Below are 22,169 nucleotides of genomic sequence, written 5' to 3'. Positions count from 1 at the left end.
ACTTTAGTAATACAGCTCTGGCGTCATTTCCGCCCGGAGAGGGCGGGCGCTAAGGATTAAATGCCAGCGCCGCGAAGTTTGAATAAACTAGTCTCAGAATGACTTACTGAATGCGTGTCGGTGTCTCTCGCTCTGTATGTAGCACATCGCTACATTGGTGACCCCGACGGTCCAAACGGAATTTGGACCAAAGATGACCGACTCTTCATCTATTCACGCAGTTTCCACTGAATCCAGCAACGCTGCGAATTATTGTTGGACACTTAAGCGAAAAGCCTCGGATACTGAGTACAAATGAAAACCATTACCAAAATATTTTTAACTTAGTTGCACTATTGCAAAGCATCAGCACCATTATGCAATTAAATATAATATATTCAATAAAAGATAATTTGTCGTTTTTCCAAATTCCTACCTGATACAAGTAGTCTGAAATTATATTTGTGTTAATCGTCAAGCAGTCTATCATAAACAAAACAATTCTGAGGAAGCAACACTTTAAAAAAATGTTGTCCAGTGAGATGACAGGACAGTTAGTCTGAGCTCAGTGGTCAGGAATATGTCCGGGTGTATTAAGGGTGAGTTTTTTGGGTACTGTAATTGGGGAGGATGATGAAGTAGGATAAAGTCAGCAGGATTCCTTTACAGGAAATAGTGCCTGACAAATCTCTTGGAATATTTTGAGGAAATAACAGGCAAGATAGATAAAGCAGAGGATGTTGTTTGCTTGGATTTTCAGATGATCTTTAACAAGGTACCCCATGCAAGGCTGGTTCAGAGAGCAAGGAGGCATGGGATCCAAGAGGACGTTGCTTTGTGGATCCAGAACTGGCTTGCCACAGAATGCAAAGAGTGGTTGTAGACGGGTCATATTCTGCATGGAGGTCGGTGACCAGTGGGGTGCCTCAGGGATCGGTTCTGGGACCCCTACTCTTTCTGATTTTTATAATTGACCTGAATGAGGAAGTGGAGGGATGGTTTATTAATTTTGCTAATGACACAAATGTTGTGGGTGCTGTGGATCGTGTGGAAGGATGATAGAGGTTACAGTGGGACATTGACAGGATGCAAAACTGGGCTGAGAAGTGGCAGATGGAGTTCAACCTAGATAAGTGTGAGGTTGTTCATTTTGATAGGTCAAATATGATGGCAGAATATAGCATTAATGGTAAGACTCTTGACAGTGTGCAGAATCAAAGGGATCTTGGGGTTCCAGTCCATAGGACACTCAAAGCTGCAACACAAGTTGACTCCGTGGTTAAGAAGTCGTACGGTGCATTGGCCTTCATCCACCATTGGACTGAGTTTAAATGTCGTGACTTACTGTTGCAGCTATATAGGACCCTGATCAGACGCATTTTGGAATATAGTGCGCAGTCCTGGTCGCCTCACTACAGGAAGGACGTGGAAGCCATAGAAATGTTGCCGAGGCGATTTACAACGATGTTGCCTGGATTGAGGAGAATTCCTTATGAGAAGAAGTTGAATGAACTCGGCCCTTTCTCCTTGGAGTGACGGTGGATGAGAGATGACCTGATAGAGGTGTACAAGATGATGAGAGGCATCGATCATGGGGTTTGTCAGAGGCTTTTCCCCAGGGCTGAAATGACTACACGAGAGGGCATAGTTTAAATGTGCTTGGAGGTAGGTACAGAGGAGATGTCGTGGGTAAGATTTTTACGCAGAGAGTGGTGAGTGTGTGGAATGGGCTGCCGGCGGTGGTAGTGGAGGCCGGAATGATAGGGTCTTTTAAGAGACTCCTGGATAGGTACATGAAGCTCAGAGAAATAGAGGGCAATGGGTAAGCCTAGGTATTTCTAAGGTTTGGCACAGCTTTGTGGGACGAAGGGCCTATACTGTGCTGCAAGATTTTCATGTTTCTATGTTTCCAAGTTGCTGCATGTGAGGCTGCCTAACAAGATGACAGCTCATGGAATTACAGGAAAGAGACGTGTTTGGATCGAAGGTTGGCTGACCGACAAGGGAGAAAGAGTCAGAATAATGTGGACATTTCTGTTTTGCTGTCGGTATCTCATGGTGTTCTGTAGGGGTCAGTATTGAGACCGCATCTTTTCGTGTTAAATCTGAATGATATGGATAACGGAATTGATACCTTGGTGACGAACTTTGCAGTTGATACAAGGATACGAAAGGGGCAGGTAGTTTCGAGAGAAGTGGGAGTCTGCAGGAAGACTTCGATAGTTTTGGAGAACAGGCAACGAAGTGGCAAATGTAACAGTGTATGCAAGGGAACGGTCATGTACAATTTGTAGAAGGAATAGGGACGTAGAAAAAAAATAAGTGGGAGAAAATTCAAAAATCAGAAGAGCATAGGTACTTGGGAGTCCTTGAGCAGGAGTCCCTGTTGTTTTGCTTGCAGATTGTGTTGATTAAGGATGGCAACAGTAATGTTAGCATATAAGAGCAAGGATGTGACACTAGCTTTAAAACGCATTGGTCAGATCGCTCGGTGTATTGTGAGTTGTTTCCGACCTGTTATCTGAGAAAATGCTACTCTCGTATTGGGGCTGGTCCGGAGAAGTTTCACGAGGGTGATTCCAGGAATGAAATGGTTAAGTATGAGGAGCATTAGACGGCTTTGACCCTGTACTCGCTGGTCTGGAAGAAAGAGAGGGGATCTCATTGAAGACTATTAAATATTGAAAGGCCTCGACAGAGTGGCTGTGAAGAAGATGCACCCTGTACTGTGTGAATCTGGGACCAGAGGACACGGCCCTCAATGTATAGGGCATCCACTGACAGCAGAGATGAGGAGGAATTTTAATCTTTAGAATTCATTCCCATGTAGATAGGGTGGTGAAGAGGGCTTTTGGAACGCTGGCCTTTATAAATCAAAGCATTGAGTACAGAAGTTGGGATGTAATGCTAAAGTTGTACAAGGCATTGGTAAGGCCAAATTTGGAATATTGTGTGCAGTTCTGGACACCGAATTATAGGAAAGATATCAATAAATTAGAGAGAGTGCAGAGACGATTTACTAGGATGTTACCTGGGTTTCAGCAATTAAGTTACAGAGAAAGGTTGAACAAGTTAGGTCTCTATTCATTGGAGCGTAGAAGGTTGAGGGGGGATTTGATCGAGGTATTTAAAACTTTGAGAGGGATAGATAGAGTTGACGTGAACAGGCTGTTTCCATTGAGAGTAGGGCAAATTCAAACTAGAGGACATGATTTGAGAGTTAGGTGGCAGAAGTTTAAGGGAAACACGAGGGGGTATTTCCTTACTCAGAGAGTGATAGCTGTGTTGAATGAGCTTCCTGTAGAAGTAGTAGAGGCCAGTTCAGTTGTGTCATTTAAGGTAAAATTGGATAGGTATATGGACAGGAAAGGAGTGGAGGGTTATGGGCTGAGTGTGGGTAGGTGGGACTAGGTGAGATTAAGTGTTCGGCACGGACTAGGAGGGCCAAGATGGCCTGTTTCCGTGCTGTGATTGTTATATGGTTATATATGTGAACGGAGTAGCGGTCAAGTCATTGAGTGTATTTTAAATGGATGTTCAAAGATTATGGGGAGAAGGCAGGAGAATGGGGTTGAGAGAGATAATCAATTGGACACGAAGGAATGGCGGAGCAGACTTGATTGGCTGAGCGGCCTCTGTCCGATATCTCATGGCTCATGGTCTGAAGAAGAGGCCAGTGAGGTTTCATTAGGATTAGGGTATTCACGCCTGGATTATTGTATTCAGTTTTGGTCATTCTGCACAAAATGCTGGTGGAACACAGCAGGCCAGGCAACATGTAATGGGAGAAGCACTGTCGACTTTTCGGGCCGAGACCCTTCGTCACTGACAGTGCTTCTGACAGTGCCACCAGCATTTTGTGTGTGTTGTTTGAATTTCCAGCAGCTGCAGATTTCCTCCTGTTTGGTCATTCTGCTACAGGAGAGAGGACGTCATGCTGGAATGAGTGCAGGGGAGGTTTACGAGAATGGTGCCGGTACTCGAGGGACTGAGTTCTGGAGAGACAGGTTGGGATTTCACACCTTGAATTGCAGGAGATTGAGGTGACCTTATGCAGGCGTTCCAAACCATGAGGGTACAGAAATGTGGTATATGCACAGTCCTTTTCCCCACCTTTGTGGAATCAACAACCAGAGGGCACTGGTTTAAGTTGAGAGAGGATTGACTTAATACGGATCCCAGAGGGAAATTATTAATCCACTCTCCCTTCCAGTTCATTCTTTAACTAACACGATGAGCGCACTATCAGGTTGGAGGAGCAACACCTCATATTACATCCGGGTAGTTTACTCCTCAATGACATGAACATCGATATCTTTAACTTCTACCTCTACCTTTTTTTTTCATCAACCCACACGCCCGTCTCCTCCATCCTGTCTCCACTCTTCCCCACTGCGGATTGTCTCTCTCTCGTTCCGCTTTTACTTTTTCCCCCCATTATCCACTCTCCTATCCTATCAGATTCCTTTTTGTTCAACCCTTTGCATTTTCCACCTGCCAGCTCACAGCGTCTCACTTCATCTCCCTCCTCCCCCACCCACTCACCTTCACTTTTATCAGGCTTCACCTATCACCTACCAGCTTGGACACTTTCCACTCCCCGCACCATCTTATTCCGGCTTCTCCGCACTTCCAGTCCCGATGAAGGGTCTCGGCAGGAAATCTCTGTTTTGCTTTATCCCCCTCTATAGAAGCTACCGGACCTCCTAACTTCCTACAACATTTTGTGTTTGTTACTCTGCATCTCCAACATCTGCAGAATCTCATCGGGACAGAGTGCAGAAAGCAGAGACTACATCGGGTCTCACTAATGTCGAGGAGGCCACAACTGGAAAACTGGAAACAGTAGATGACCACAACAGTCCCGATGTTGAGAAGTTGCCTCATATAGAAGGACAGTTTGGGACCCTGACTCGTGATGAGGAGAGAGGTTATCGGCAGGTCTGGCACTTCATCCACTTGCAGTTGGCTTCCAGCCCCGACACCCCTCCTTATCGCTGTAAACCTCCCCCTTTTGTGGACAACACTGCCACTTGGTGGTGATCTGCCGCAATAACAGGACACACTGATTTGTGGACTCCATTGTCACCAGGTGGCGCTCTGCCGCAATAACGCTGAGAGACAGAAATGTGACGCTCAGCTGCTGAAATGTTTATTCAAGATTCAGGGTTGCTTAATTCCATTTTCAGCAGACACGTGAAAATGAGGTCGAAATAATTATTACTCCGGCTCCAGAGCAACACAACAACACAACAGTAACAACAGATTATATACCGTGCACGGATTGATTGTATGTTCATAAAGTGAATAAAAACGGGGTGGGTGAAGAAGGATACCTATGGTCCACACTGTCAGGGTGTTGAGTTCACCAGGAGACAAAGACTGCAAGGACGAGAGGTTTTCTGTTGACTAATACACTGTGTGTGGACCCCGCTGGCAATTCTGGTGTTGTGACCCGAATCGAGACAAACACCTCGCTGCCCACTCCACCAACAACACGGCACAGCCGGACACATAACAGGAGACTTTACATCTCACAACACTGGATTGAGTGATGAAACCCGTGATTAATGTTGTTGTCCCTCCGAAATCATAAGGAACGCCCAATAAGGTGCTTTTAAATGTGAGCGCACCACCACAGGTGACGTCACGACGACCCCCCCCCCCCCCCCCCCCGCTCCTGACACCGTGATCTGCCCTCACGTGCGCGGTGTCGTCCGCGTGCTGGTGAGCTCGGGCTTTATCAGTTTAACAGCTGGGAAATAATCACGTGACCACTCCCTCCCTCACCGCTGACAGCAGAGAATTCAGGAGCTGCGCTATTCCCATTAGTGCAAAACGATGTCAATCACTCATTACCACCCGTCGCAGAGGCGGACAAGCCGAGAGGGTGTTACCCCCACTCCGACCTCGAACTCCCCATCACAGCGGAGTAAATGTCCGCTTTCTGATTTATTTTAATTTCCCTCCGAGGGAAATTGGGGCGTTTGTGAAGCGTCTCCTGCGGCCAGAGTCTGATGTATCGCCTCGAAGTAGGAGGAGACCGTTCGGCCCGTCGGTTTGATGCCGATTCCGCGGGGAGGGAGAGGAGGGATTTTATTGATAGGAAAAAGATGGTGTGAGAGGGGCGGACAGGATGTTTGTCCCGGTGGAAATCTGTGGAACCGTCTGAGCACACGGTGGTGGCGAGCAGAGGGATTCACACATGGGGGCAAACACCGGCAAACTTTTGACATGCAAGTGGGGCCAATGATTCGGGAAACGTGACAATTATGCGTGTTTTGTTGAGATTGTACTTGGAATCCCACTCCCCATACTAACAGGGTTATATAGACCAAAGAACGAACTGTCGGAGGAACTCAGTGGGTCGGGCAGCATCTGTGGAGAGAAATTAACCATTAACATTTCAGGCTGAGACCTTCCTTCTGGACTGAGAGTGGACAGAAATAGTCAGAAAAAAGAGGTGAGGGGTACGGATGGGGCAAGAGATGTGGAGTGAGAGTTGGATATATGCGAGGGAGGAGGTGGGAAGGTGGAAATAGTGACGGGGTGCAGGGTGAGTGGTTGAGGCAACACGGGGCTGCAGAAAATGGAAATTAATTCCACAGAGGATTAACAAAGAGGTTAGAGAATGTTTGTTATAGAGAGTGCAATGAAGATTCACCAGACTGATCCCTGGAGTGGTGGGGTCATCATATGAAGAAAGATCAAATGCGATAACCCTTTCATTTAGAGAATTGAGGACTGAGAGGTGAACATTGAAATGCACAACATCATTACCGATTGAACCAGGGATCCCAGTCTCTGCAAAAGGGAGTGGATGCCTAGATTATATTAAAAAAAAACTCATGTATTTTTTTTTTAACGTTACCTGCTCTCCCAGTTTTACACTTACCCTGGTCCTTCACACACCCTTACACCTTAAGATTCAGCCCAGTAGCAACAGTCAGCAATTCATTCATTTTGGCTTTTACTAATGCCTCAGGGGTTGGCATTTCCAGAAATTTATCAGTATCCATTGCTGCTGATTTCCACACACAAATAAATCAAAAGGGATTTCCCCAATCAAATCGATAATAAATCGATCAATAGACCCCAAATTTGGTCCTATCCCAGACGCAGGCCCCAAATTTGTTATGAACCTTAATGCTTTAGAAACGAGCCAGCAGCAATAGACTACACCTGGAGTCTGGTTTTGATGTTAAAACCACTATCTTTAATAGAATCTACTTAAAAAAATTGCAAATTAAACAAGATAAACAGAAGTTAACAGTGTTATGTGTATAGACGTGTGTAAATATAACTCCCAAACTATTGAGCTCAGGGGAAACAAGGCTTGGAGTCTTGAGATGGTAAAGTGCGAAAGTTCAGTTCATCCATAGAATAGATGATAAGAGATATTTGTAATCCAGGGTAAATATCAAGAGAAGGCAATTATGTCAAATTCCACAGGTTCCATGGTGGTAAAATGAGAGGACAGTTGCTGTATACTTTATCTGTCATCATTCCAAATCCACATATGAATTATTACCGAAAGTGACTTGTCACAAGGGGTATTGTCTTCAAATGAATTACCACACCACATCTAGGCAAGGGTTAAGACGTCAGTGGTCTTCACAGGATACCTCAAAACAGATCCACTGATATGGATCAAACAGGGTCACAACCACACATTCGAAGTATGGTGAATTGATAATTAACCTACCATTGTGGGCATAGGAAAGTTCTAAAGAGCGACCCTGTGGTGAACTACATATACCTGACTGGACACGCCCCCCCCCCCTTGCTGACTGCTCCTATGTCCTCCCACAGACCCCTGTATAAAGGAGATTGGAGGCACGGCTCCTTGATCTCTTGCTGTTCTGCTGCTGAGAGTGTTCGATTTTTCAGCTAATAAAAGCCCATATCTCGCCTCAGGTCTCCGAGAGTTATTGATGGCGCATCAGACCCTTGGCCGCTGGTTCCTGGATTTTGATCCTTCCGTTTTTCCTCCTTCTGACTCTGAGTGTCTGTGTCATCGGTTAAAACTAAACAAGCTGCGAGCGATGTAAATAAGCTGTAAGTCAGACTGATTCACCTTCTTAATCTCTGTCTCTCTCTTCAAATGACAGTCCACAGCAAATGAAACCTAGGGATTCATAACAATGGCCACTCCCCATTGTGAACTTGCTGATGTCTCTGCAGGGTGGAAGAGCGAGTGAATCTCTTCCCACATACTGAGCAGGGGAATGCCCTCTCCCCAGTGTGAACTCGCTGGTGATTCTGTAGGGTGGATGAATGAGTGAATCTCTTCCCACATTCTGAGCAAGTGAACGGCTTCTTCCCAGTGTGAATTCGATGATGACTCTGTAGGTCAGATGACCGAGTGAATCTCTTCCCACAGACTGAGCAGGTGAATGGCTTCTCCCCAGTGTGAACTCGTTGGTGTCTCTGTAGGGTGGATGAATGTGTGAATCTCTTTCCACAGACTGAGCAGGGGAATGGTCTCTCATCAGTATGAACTCGCTGATGACTCAGTAGTTGGGATGACTGTGCAAATCCCTTCCCACATTCTGAGCAGGTGAACGGCTTCTCCCCAGTGTGAACTCGCTGATGACTCAGTAGTTGGGATAACTGAGTAAATCCCTTCCCACATTCTGAACAGGTGAACGGCTTCTCCCCAGTGTGAACTCGCAGATGACTCTGTACTTGGGATGACTGAGTGAATCTCTTCCCACAGACTGAGCAGGTGAATGGCTTCTCCCCAGTGTGAACTCGCTGATGATTCTGTAGGGTGGATGAATGAGAGAATCTCTTCCCACAGACTGAGCAGGTGAACGGCCTCTCTCCAGTGTGAACTTGCTGATGACTCTGTAGGTTGGATGACCGAGTGAATCCTTTCCCACAGACTGAGCAGGTGAAAGGCTTCTGCCCAGTGTGAACGCGCTGGTGACTATGCAGGGCAGATGAAGCAGTAAATCCTTTCCCACATTCTGAGCAGGTGAACGGCTTCTCCCCAGTGTGAACTCGCTGATGTACCAGTAGGGTGGATGATTCACTGAATCCTTTACCACATTCTGAGCAGGTAAATGGCTTCTCCCCAGTGTGAACTCTCTGGTGTCTCCGTAGGTTGGATAAATGAGTGAACCCTTTCCCACATTCTGAGCAGGTGAACGGCTTCTCTCCAGTGTGAACTCGCTGATGACTCTGTAGGGTGGATGAATCAGTGAATCCTTTCCCACATTCTGAGCAGGTGAACAGCTTCTCCCCAGTGTGAACTCGCTGGTGACTCTGCAGGTTGGATAACTCAGTGAATTCTTTCCCACATTCTGAGCAGGTGAATGGCTTCTCCCCAGTGTGAACTCGTTGATGTCTCTGTAGGTTGGATGGATCAGTGAATCCTTTTCCACATTTTGAGCAGGTGAAAGGCCTCTCCCCAGTGTGAACTCGCTCGTGACTCTGTAGGTGGGATAACCGAGTAAATCCCTTCCCACAGACAGAGCAGGTGAACGGCTTCTCCCCAGTGTGAACTCGCTGATGTACCAGTAGGGTGGATGACTCAGTGAATCTCTTCCCACAGACTGAGCAGATGTATGGCTTCTCCCCAGTATGAACGCGCTGGTGTTTCCATAGGGTGGAAGAGTGAGTGAATCTCTTATCACAGACTGAGCAGGTGAATGGCCGCTCCCTGGTGTGAACTCGCTGGTGAGCCATTAGGTCAAATGACTGAGTGAATCCTTTCCCAGAAATTCAGCAGATGACCAGCCTCTGCCCAGTGTGGTGTGAACTGACTGGTGTGTCCACAGTTGGGAAGACCAACTGAATCCTTTCTCACACACAGAACAGATGAATGGCCTTGCCCAGTGTGAACTTGTACCTTCCAATTGAGATAACTGAGTGAATCCATTCCCACTTTCTGAGCAAGTGAATGGCCTTTCTCCTGTGTAAAATGACAGGCTTGCCAGTTGGTCAAATGACCAAGTTAATCCCTCCCCACAGTGTGAGTAGGAAGGATGGTCGATTGAATCCCTTGCTCCACTTATTAAATATCTAGACAGAGTCAACAAAACTGGTGTGCCATGTTTGAGCTTCCTGGAGACAAATTTCTTCTCATTTTTAACCTGTAAAAAGATATACAGAATCCATCAATGGGTTTAGGACAACATTACAGATGAGATTACTTGAGTTGCCAAGCTTTGATCTGGTATCACACTGTTACAGTGAGGTTAATCCCAAGTTAGACAGATAAATACTGGCAGACCACAGTATGTGTGCTTGCAATTCTGTGCGTCAGACAGAGTGGTCAGCAACACTGGGGCTCCACAGGGGACTGTCCTGTCTCCCTTTGTCTTCATCATCTATACCTCAGACTTCAACTACACCACAGAGTCTTGCCATCTTCAGAAGTTTTCTGATGACTCTACCATCGTTGGATGCATCAGCAAGGGAGATGAGGCTGAGTACAGGGCTACAGTGGGAAAACTGTCACATGGTCTGAGCAGAATCATCTGCAGCTTAATGTGAAAAAGACTAAGGAGCTGGTGGTGGACCTGAGGGGGGTTAAGGCACCAGATACCCCTGTTTCCATCCAAAGGGTCACTGTGAACATGGTGGAGGATTACAAGTACCTGGGGATACGAATTGACAATAAACTGGACTGGTCAAAGAACTCTGAGGCTGTCTACAAGAATGGTCAAAGCCGTCTCTATTTCCTGAGGAGACTGAGGTCCTTTAACATCTGCCAGATGATGCTGAGGATGTTCTACGAGTCTACGGTGGCCAGTGCTATCATGTTTGCTGTTGTGTGCTGGGGCAGTAGACTGAGGGAAGCAGACAGCAACAGAATCAACAAACTCACTCGTAAGGCCAGTGATGTTGTGGGGGTGGAACTCGACTCTCTGACGGTGGTGTCTGAAAAGTTGATGCTGTCCAAGTTGCATGCCATCTTGGAAAATGTCTCCCATCCATTCTATAATGTACTGGTTAGGCACAGGAGTACATACAGCCAGAGACTCATTCCACTGAGATGCAACACTGAGTGTCACAGGAAGTCATTCCAGCCTGTGGCCGTCATACTTTACAACTCCTCCTTCAGAATGTCAGACACTCTGAGCCAATAGGCTGGTCCTGGACTTATTTCCACTTTGCATAACTTATTATCATTTAATTATTTTTGGTTTTATTTTGCTATATTTCTACTCTATTCTTGGTTGGTGCAACTGTAACAAAATCCAAATTCCCTCGGGATCAATAAAGTATGTCTGTCTGTCTGAAATCTTCTCCTGACTGGGCAGTGTGCTGGTATCTGGAATGACCATCAATTCTCTGATGTTCTTCCTGTCTCTATAAGAATGGGGCATTTTTGCCATCTCCAGTTTAAACCCTGGCTCAGTTTGACTCTCTCCATTGGTATTACTCCCTGTTCCTGCTGAGCTGCATGGGTGCCTGGCCCCACAGTAACTGAAACAGTCTCACACAAATAGTCTCTTGACGTGCAGCTGGGATTTTCTTTTATGTATTATTAACTTAATGTGCCACAGTTTTAACGCCATATAAAAATTCCTGCTGAAATGACTGGTTGGTCCGCACAGCTGTTAAAAGGACTTAGGGTGAATTTTTGTATTATTTCAGGTTGTTGTCACAGTCATAGCAAATTTCAACACAGAAACAGGCCCTTTGGGCCATCTAGTTTGTGCTGAACTATTTAAACTGCCCACTCCCAATCCAGGTACCTACACGAACCTCTTAAATGTTAAAATCAAGCTCGCATGCACCACTTGTGCTGGCTGCTCATTCCACATCCGGAAGACTGTCTGTGTGAAGAAGTTCCCCTCATGCTTCCCTTAACGTTTCATGTTTCACCCTTAACCCATGGCCTCTTGTTGTCTCAGTGGAGAAAGCCAGCTTGCATTTACGCTATCTATGCCCCTCTACCACAATCAAATCTCCCCTCAATCTTCTACATTCCAGAGAATAAAGTCCTGACCTGTTCAATCTTTCCTTATAATCCAAGCCCTCCAGACCTGGCAACATCCTTGTGAAATTTCTCTGAACTCTGAAACTCTTTTACATCTTTCCTGTAGGTATGTGACCAAAACTGCACACAATAATCCAAATTAGGCCTCACCAATGTCTTCTACAAGTCAACATAACATCCATCTATTGTCAGTATTTGGTTCATCAAAGCCAATGGGCTGAAATCTTTTTTTCCGTCTCTATCTAACCGTGATAAAACTTTCAGTGAATTAAGGACTTGTATTCCCAGGTCCCTTTCTTCTACAACACTCCTCTGTGCCCGACCAGTCACTCTGAAAGACCTCCCTTGGTAGGTCAGACCAAAGTTCAACAACTCACACTTGTCTGCATTAAATTCCATTTTCCATTTCTCAATCCATTTTCCCAGTGGGTCCAGATAACACTGCAAGCCATGATAGTCCTCCTCGCTGACCACTACACCACCAATCTTCGTTTCATCTACAGATCTGCTAATACAGTTAAACACACTATCCTCTAGAATACTGATATAGATGACAAACAGCAACAGATCCAGCACTGATCCCTGTGGCACACCACTAATCAGAGGCCTCCAGTCAGAGAGGCAACCATCTGCTACCACACTCTGGCTTCTGCCAAAGTCAGTGTCTCATCCAATTTACTATCTCATCTTGAATGCTGATTGACTGAACCTTCTTGACCAACCTCCCATATGAGACTTTGTCAAGTCTTGCTAAAGTCCATGTAGACAACATCCACTGCCTTGCCTTCATCCACTTCCCTGATAACTTCCTCGAGAGACTCTATAAGATTAGTTAGAAATGACCTGCCATGCACATAGCCATGCTGTCTATCCTTAATCAGTCCACATCTATCCAAATACTTGTCCGGGTCCAGCACATAACGTCACTACTGATGTCAAGCTCATCAATGTACAATTTCCTAGTTTATTTTTAGAGCCTTTCTCAAACAGTGTCCTCCAATCCTCCAATAACTCACCTGCCACTGAGGATTATTTAAATATCTCTGCTTGTGCCCTGACAGTTTCTGCACTTGTCCTCCGCAGAGTCCCAGAGTCCCAGATTTATCCACACTAATTTGCCTTAAGAAGTTGTTGCTGCTTTGCCTCACTTCTATAGACTCTGTGTCCATCTCCAGTGTAAATACGGATGCAAAAATAATCTCCCCGATCTACTTTGTCTCCTCATATGGATTACCATTCTGATGCAGAGGATTAATTTTTTCCCTTGCAATCTATTTGCTCTAAACATATCTGCAGAATCCCTGAGGATTCTCCTTCACCTTCTCTGCCCAGGCAAGCTCATGCCTCCTTTTATTTTTTTCATAAGTGTTCACTTGAATTTCCTGTATTTCATAAGTACCCCATTTGTTCCTATCTGCCTGTACCTGGTATGCACCTCCTTTTTATTGATCTGGGAGAGGAAAGCCAAAGGGGTGACAGAGCTGCATGGAGGGAGGTGGGGGTAAGGGGGGCTAAACTAAACTTGCAGGGGGAATGGGAGCCTGAATAATAGAACAGATAGTGGAGGGGTGATGGAGACAGTTGGTGTTCAGTCCTCCGACAAAGTCAGGAATGAAAAAGTTGAGCATGGTGCAGTGAATATGCTGAGCCCTGTATATTTCAATACAAGGAGCAGCGTAGGAAAGGTGGATGTGTTCAGGGCTTGAATTAAGATACTAGGATCTGGCAACTGTGGACTGGGACAGGCTGCTTTATGGCAAAGGTGTGTTTGGTAAATGGGAGTCCTTCAAAGCCAAATTTTTAAAGTACAAAGGGGGAATTTGCTTCTCAGAATAAAAAGTGAAGATAAAAAACTGTAGGGAACCTTGGATTTCAAGGGATATTGAGACCCTGGTGAAGCATAAAATGAAGTTGTATAACAGGGATAGGCAGGATAAGAAATGCAAGAGAACACATAAGAAATAAATCCAGATGGCATGAGATTGTCCTGCAGAAATGATGAATGATAATCCACAGGGATTCTCCAGATAGATCAAGAGCAAAAGGATTGTAAGGCACAAAGCTGGTCCTCTGGAAGACCGGAATGGTGATCCACTTGTGGAACGAAAGCACATGGGGGAGATCTTAAATAATTTTTCATCTATGTTTACTCAGGAGATGGAGAAAGGCTCTATGGGAGTGTGGAAAACTGGCATTAAAATCATGGACCCTGCACAGATTAAAGAAAAAAAGTGATTTCGCTGTTCAACCTAGAACATAGAAATCTACAGCATGTTCTGGAGTATTGTGTGCAGTTTTGGTCTCCAAATTTGCGGAAGGATATTCTTGCTATTGAGGGAGTGCAGCGCAGGTTCACAAGATTAATCCCTGGAATGGTGGGACTGTCATATGTTGACAGATTGGAGCCACTGGGCTTGTATACACTTGAATTTTGAAGGATGAGAGTGGATCTGATTGAAACTTATAAGATTATTAAGGGATTGGACACACTGGAGGCAGTAAGAAAGTTCCCGCTGATGGGTGAGTCCAGAACTTGAGGCCACAGTTTAAGAATAAGGGGTAGGCCATTTAGAACAGAGATGCCTAAACTTTTTCACCCAGAGAGTGGTGGATATGTGGAATGCTCTGCCCCAGAAGGCAGTGGAGGCCAAGTCTCTGAATGCTTTTAAGAGAGAGTTAGATAGACATCTTATAGTGGGGTGAAGGGATATGGAGAGAGGGCAGGAATGGGTTACTGAAAGTGTATGATCAGCCATGATCACAGTGAATGGCAATGCTGGCTAGCAGGTCTGAAAGGCCTACTCCTGCACCTACTATCTATTGTCTATTGTTCCAGGCCATTCAGCCCACAATGTTGTGCCAACCATGTAACTTACTCTAGAAACTGCGAAGAATTTCCGAAGTGCATAGACTTCTATTTTTCTAAGCACCATATTCCTATCTAAGAGGCTGTTAAAAGACCCTATTGTATCTGCATTGACCACCGCTGCTGGCAGTGCATTACACAGACCCACCACTTTCTGTGCAAAAAAAAAATAACCCTGACATCCCTTCGGTATCTATTTTCAAGTACCTTAAAACTATGCCCCCTCATGTTAGCCATTTCAACCCTGAGAATAAACCTCTGGCTATCCACACGATCAATGCCCCTCATCATCTTATACACCTAAAAAATGCACTAAACAGAGACAAGGAAATTATACATTGCATTGAGGAATTGTTCAAAGTATCGAAGTTAGTTTTTTTTTACACAGAGATTGGTGAGCAGCCCTGGTGGACGCAGAAGCGAAAGGGTCTTTTAAGGGACTCCTGGATGGATACCTGGAGCTTAGAAAATTAGAGGGCCTTGGCGAAGGTAAGGATATGTTTGGGACAGCTTTGTGGGCCAAAAGGCCTGTATTGTGCTGTAGGTTTTCTATGTTCCTGTGTAGAAAAAATATAAGGGCATAGAACAGGTAAATTCAAGCAGGCTTTTTCAACTGATGTTAAGTGTGATGACAACCAGAAGTGATGGGTTAAGTGGGGAGGTGAAATTTATGGGGAATATGTGTAAAACCTCTTCATTGAATTGGCCGTGAGAGTGTGGAAAAGAAGCCAGCACGAGTGGTGAACATGAGCTCAATTTTACCACTTAAGAAAAGTTTGGATGGGAGCCTGGATGGTAGGGGTATGGAGGCCGTTGGTTCCAGTGCAGGTAGTTGCATTAGAAAGCTTTAATGTTCTTTTGGCATTGACAAAATGGGCTAAATAGCCTGTTCCTGTACTGAACTTCTCCACATTTCTATAACAGAGAAGCTGGCCAAACTTGTTTGGAAGGGAAAAGGTAGGATTGACAATGGAGCAGCAATGGCTGGAGTTTCCGGGAGCAATTCGGGAACTGAGTGATCGATACATCCCAAAGAAGTGGAAGCATTGAAACGGCAGGAGGACACAACCGTGGCTGGAATAAGAAGACAAAGCCAACAGAAACACCTAAGAGAGGGCAAACAAAAGAGCAAAAACTATTAGGAAGCTTTAGAAACAAAGTTTCTAAAACAAAAAGTCAGATGAGCTCAGGGCGTGGCATTATGATACTGTAGCCATTAATGATTCTTGGTAGCACCCAGCAGTCTGAGACATTTAGAGGAACAAAATACCCGGGACCTCAATATCTCTTGAAAACCACGGTTCCCTGCACCAGTTACCTTACAACTTTTATTTTGGCAGGCATATACAAACTCTATACCCTCACTTCTGAAGAACTCCCACTTGCAAGTACTGCTTTTCGAGAAAAACAGCCAGTCCCAATCCACACTTGTTAGATCTTTCTGATACCATCAGAATTGAACTTCCTCCAATTTAGAATCTCAGCTCATCATCCAGCCCGCTTTTTTTTTTCCATATTTACTTGGACTCTTATGTTGTTACGATCGCTAGATATGAAGTGTTTACATACACTAATTTCAGTCACTAACAATGGATCATTTCCTAACAGCTTATTGCACACTTCTACATCGGGAATTCTACATCCTGATTAAGGGCACATTTGACAAACTCTACCCCATTTGGTCCTTAAATATATAAAAAGTTAAAATCGCTTACTATATCAACCTTTGTTTTTTAGCATAGACTGCAATCTCTGCAAAGTTTGCTCCTCTAAATCTCTCAGAGTGTTCGGTGCAACCAAGTCCCAATAATGGCTACAATATCACAATTCCCTGTCCTGAGCTCATCGGGCGTTCCTACGAGGCTTCTTGCATTGTGATATACACAGCTCAGCACATTCATCGCACCATGCTCAACCTTTTGTCTGCTGACTCTATCTGAGTTCTGAACAACGTCTGTCTGGGTGTCAAGAAAGCAACCTCTCCCTCAATGTCACAAAAGCAAGGGAACTGGTTGTGGACTACAAAAGGAATGGAGACAGGCTAACCCCTATTGATATCAATGGATCTGGGGTTGAGAACATATGGACATTTGACTTTCCTCTGCCAGGTAATCCCCCCAAAAGTTTACAAAGTGGTCTACCTGTTGTTGTATGAGATGACCCCAAGAGTACTCTGTGACGGCTATTTAACCTCATTCCCCTTCCTGACTCTCACCCAGTTTACTGTGTCCTGCACCTTGGGTGTAACTCACCTCTCTTGATGTTATAACTATCACCCCCTCCAACTCCTAGATGATCCAGAATTCATCCATTTCCAGCTCCAGCTCCTTAAAGTGCAGGGTTACAAGCTGCAGCTGGATGCACGTCTTGTATGTGAGGGTATCAGGGACACTGGAGGTCTCCCCACCTTCCCACCAATGTCCCGTCTAATTTGTAATGACCGGTGTGCCGAAACACCTTGCGCTGTGCAATTTTTACCCACTGACAACAAGACGTGCACACTGAATTTTAAATAGGGAGGTATTTCTTTTAACAGCTAACAAATCACTGTCGATAAAAACTTTGATCTCCTCTGGGTTTGATCGAGTTCATAGGCACTCTCACACAAACTATGTAACAGGCCTGTTGTGGGTTATAAAGGATTTTCTCACTAGAACTTTTGCAAACCGTCCACATGTGATTTGCTTGCTAAATGATACTTTCAAAGGTCAGATTTCCAAATATCACTCCCCACTTGCAAATTCTCCAGCAAATTTTGCATCACCACAATACTGCAACACCAGTTTCCGTATTGTACATAAGTATTTCCCCTGAACCCTCCCCCAAGTGACTGACGGTGGTGAACTCAGTGATGGCAATCCCAATGAATATGAAGGGAAGGGCAGTAGTCTTTCTGTCTCACTGGAGTCTGGCACATTTGTGATGTGAAAACCGCTTTTTCCCCAGGACAAAGTTGTTTGATATCATTACGTACCCAGGGAGAACGGGACAAAACATGTTCTCACCGGTAGAAAAGGGCAGAACGAGAGGAGGTAGCTCAAGCAACACACACAAAATGCTGGAGGAGCTCAGCAGGCCAGGCAGCATCTATGGAAAAGAGTACTAATGCTGAGTTCCTCCGGCATTTTGTGTGTGTTGCTTGGATTTCCAGCATCTGCAGATTTTCTCTTGTTTGTAATCGGAGATAGAACAAAGGTGATTTTCTCAACTGGAGATGTAAAAGATTTTGTTCCCTTTCTCCGAGTTCCTAATCCTTGCGTTTAGATAGCTGGAGCTCAGCTGTGTCTGAGAGATCCATCGGTTCCCATTCCCTCAGCGGCCGGAAGCTCCCCGGGGCCCGTGTACGGATCGTGGGGCTGAGAGAGAGGGAAGAGAGCAGGACTGTCCCAGGATTGCGGACTATGATGTCCGGAGTTCACAGCAAATGTCCCTCAGTCGGTGTTTAAGATAGCAGCCCGGAAAATCATTCTTACCTTTACCGATCCGGAGCGACTTTGTGTACGGCGCGCATGCGTGCTATTCGGTGACGTCATCAATCTTGACGCCTGCGCATTTGATCGTTGCTTCAGAGGCAGCGAAATTTTAAACCCAGGGTTGTATGGGTAATCGCGGTGCCATTAAACATTCCTGCTAGTACCGGTTTCATGTCCACACCGCAGGGTTTTTTCTGTGTAGAAAACTCAGTAACTGTTTTAACGTAGAAAGCAGCTCCCAAAAACAATATACTCAATATCAACAGGCATTCCATTTACCTAAAGCCTCTCGGACAACCCTCTTTCAAAGGCAGATATAAAACACAAGAGATTCTGCAGTTGCTAGAAAAACACACACACACACACACACACACACACACACACACACACACACACACACACACACACACACACACACACACACACACACACACACACACACACACACACACACACACACACATACACACACACAAAATGCTGGAGGAACTGTGCAGTTCAGGCTCGGACTAAACGTTTTCTATTTATTCCTCTCTACATTTGCTGCCGGATCTGTTGATTTCTTCCAGTATTTTGCAGAAATTAACCAGTTTTTTTTTCAATCAATCAGTTTCCAAATGTGTCTGATCTTTCATCTGTAGCCACATCCTGCAGGTTCGGTTTGTCTTCTTCCTCCTCCTTGTAAACTCCAGGCCCCATCTGTTTCTGGAGCCCCAAATCCCTGACTGGCAACTTGGTTTCTGACTCTGCTCCATTCACTCGCTAGTCTGCTGTCAGACTTCAGAGGTTCATTGTAACAACCCAGCAGTTCGAAGCAAAGACCTTTGAAAATTGTGAGAGTGACCTAAAACATTGAAAAGAGCGGAGAAGAAGGAGTTTAACCATCTTCGTCCGGAGCCCTGAACAACGTCACAACCACAGTGAGCTCATCGACTTGTTCAGCCCGGAGAAAATCATGCAGGAAATTCATGCAGGTGTATAAGATGATGAGAGGCATTGGTCGTGTGGATAGTCAGAGGCTTTTTCCCAGGGCAGAAAATGCTAACACGAGGGGGAATAGGTTTAAGCTGCTTGGAAGTAGGTACAGGGGAGATGTCAGAGCTAAGATTTTTAAACAACAGTGGTGATTGTGCATGAACTGCACTGCCAGCGACGGTGGTAGAGTCGGATAAAATAGGATCTTTTAAGAGACTCTTAGATAGGTACATGGAGCTTAGAAAAATAGAGGGCTATGCGGTAGGGCAATTCTAAGCAGTTTAGAGACTAATTTACATGGTCGGCACAACATTGTGGGCCAAAAGGACTGTAATGTGTTGTAGATTTCTGTGATTCTATGGAATTCAAGGGGAATTTCCTATCCCACGGAGTGGCGACTAGTTGCAACCTGTCATCTCAGGGAGAGCGAGAGGGGAACGGCAGGGATAGATTTTCATAAACTGATACGGAACAGAAACATGGGCTGAAACCAGATGGGCCGAGTGCCCTTTCTAGTGTACATAGTGAGTGTAGTAGAGACTGTAAGTACCTGACACACGGGATTTGATACAGAACTGATTTATCTTTCACAGATCCACAATATTAAACACCAGTCTAGTTTAAGGAGTCAGCAGAACAGACTCCTCCAATGCTCAGTGACCAGGGTTCAGTCCTGGGTGCGATGAGCAGCCGCAAGAACAGCAGAATCTGACAGTAATAATCCGTCATGAACCTCATGAACCATCAGTTACCGTGATGGTTAAACATTTAACACGGAGCTGATTTGAACTTTCTCCCTGATGTGAAGTTGCTGCTGTTACAGCAGCTGGGATGATTGAGTAAAACTCTTTGCTCACTCCGGACAGAAATGTGGCCTCTATTTATTGAGAACTCACCGGAGCATCACAAGGTGGGTTAACTGAATGAGTCTCTTCGCACACACGGAGCAGGTGAACGACCGCTTCCCAGAGCGAAGCTGTTGGTGTATCTGCGCTGTCCCAGTGAATCCCTTCCAAAATGAGAGCCAGTGAATGACGTCACACTGATACAACGTCATGGCGATGTATCCAATCAGATCACGGACATGGACACGTGCTCGCGCTCTCCTTGTAGCGAGAGGGGCGTTGTCTTCTCCAGCATCTCCGTCTCCACTTGCAAGAATCGGCGGCATTCAAGCGCTGGTGAACTGATAGATACCGCGGAGCTATCGTGCTGTTGTGTTTGATATTCCTATAGACAAATCCTTTGAATTCTTTACACTGTTAAAAGTTTACAAAGCATGTCAGTGGATGAAGGACATCATTTCATTTTTCAAAATGATCCTGAGGCGAGCGGGGTAATTTAGTGAAGGTTTATAGACTCTGTTATATAACTCTTGCCATGACTTTTCTTTCATACTTAAAACGTTCACTTAATGCCCCGGGCAAATAATCTTCGACCGGCCTTATCTTATCTTCTTCATCATACCTAACCGACGATATTGGCGAATTATGGTAACCGTTGTTTGGAAGCCATGAAAAGCAATGGTCACAGGTCGAGGTTTCTGTTGAGAAGAGGAGTTAAACACCGGGGCTCGGTGTACCCGGTCTATTCCAGGCGGAGTCTCCAAAACGTCAGAAAACAAACGAGCGAACAGCTTTGGAAAACATTCTGAAGGTCGATTGCCTTCGACCAACTCAGGAAGACCCAAAATTCGTATATTGTTCCTTCTTGATCTGCAGTGGCGGGTTCCAATCTGCTAATTGAATTTGTTGACTACACTGCATTGATCGGCCGAATCCCAAATAACGAGGCAGCCTACAGAGAAGAAGTCATCACCCAGACACAGTGGTGTCAAGAAAACAACCTCTCCCTCACTGTGACAAAAACACAGGAGCTGGTTGTGGATTACAGGAGGAATGGAGACAGGGATCATATTCACATTTCCCAGTCTGTTATTGACACAAAATGCACATTTTAATATTGATCATGACACAATGTATTTTATATAATGTTATACATTTCGGTATAATAATTACTAAAAAAAATAAAGATCTCCACAAAGCGAATATATTTCCTTTAATGGTCTCCATGAAACAACAATTTTCTAGATGGAATCCACTTACTTTTTCTTTAATCTTTCGTATTCATGCTGTGAAAATGATTTTACCTAGATTTTTATATGTTTTCCAAAATATACCTATCTTTTTAACTAAAAAAAAAATTCGATCAAATTGACTCACTTATTTCTTCCTTTATTTGGAACAATAAATTAATTAGTATCATTTACAAAAATCTGAAAAAAATGGTGGATTTGCACTTCCTAATTTAAGAGTATTATTGGGCTGTGAACATTAGACAATTCTGTTTTTGGTTATATTGTCTTAATAAGAACTAAAATCAATTATGGGTTGATTTGGAATTAAAAGCAGTTAAACAATTTCATTTAACTTCAATATTAGGAGCTCCATTACTTTTACAGCTCTTTAAAATTCCAAATTTAAATCTTTACCCGGTTATTAAAGAATCCCTACGGATTTGGGATCAGTTTCGTTTTTTAAAAAATTTTAAACAATTTAAGATGACTAGTATTTTACATCGAAACTTCTCATTTATACCTTCAACAACTGACCCCATTTTTCTCCTATGGAAAAATAAAGGGATCCATTCTTTTACAGATTTATTTTGTGATGGTCCATTATGACCTTTGAAGAGTTCATTAACAAATTTTCTCTCGCTCATACACATATCAATATGTTCAGTTTAGACATTTTTACAACAATATTTACCTAAGATTCCATGTTTACAAGAATCTGATTTGTTGGATACCATTTTGAAATTGAATCCCTTTGCGAAAGGTTCCATTGGCAGAATTTATCATTTATTTTTGTTACAAAACGAGAACCTATCACTAAAGATTAAACAAGATTGGGAGAGAAAA

General features: G+C 44.5%; 1 protein-coding gene across 1 annotated transcript in view; it reads right to left on the bottom strand.

Annotated features, from left to right (window-relative positions):
* The window catches only part of LOC132390452 (zinc finger protein 271-like), a gene marked incomplete at its 5' end in the record, with an annotated part of 135,808 nt that overhangs the window by 69,154 nt on the left and 44,485 nt on the right, over window positions 1-22,169 (bottom strand). Inside the window, one exon of the mRNA XM_059963068.1 lies at window positions 8,123-9,684. Within this exon, the coding sequence (XP_059819051.1) occupies window positions 8,123-9,684 (1,562 nt within the window). The remainder of the gene's footprint in view (window positions 1-8,122; window positions 9,685-22,169) is intronic.

This window comes from Hypanus sabinus, unplaced genomic scaffold (genome assembly GCF_030144855.1).
Source record: "Hypanus sabinus isolate sHypSab1 unplaced genomic scaffold, sHypSab1.hap1 scaffold_902, whole genome shotgun sequence".
NCBI lineage: Eukaryota > Metazoa > Chordata > Chondrichthyes > Myliobatiformes > Dasyatidae > Hypanus > Hypanus sabinus.
Note: the sequence above shows the minus strand (reverse complement) of the source record. Positions and strands in the feature narration are given on the sequence as shown.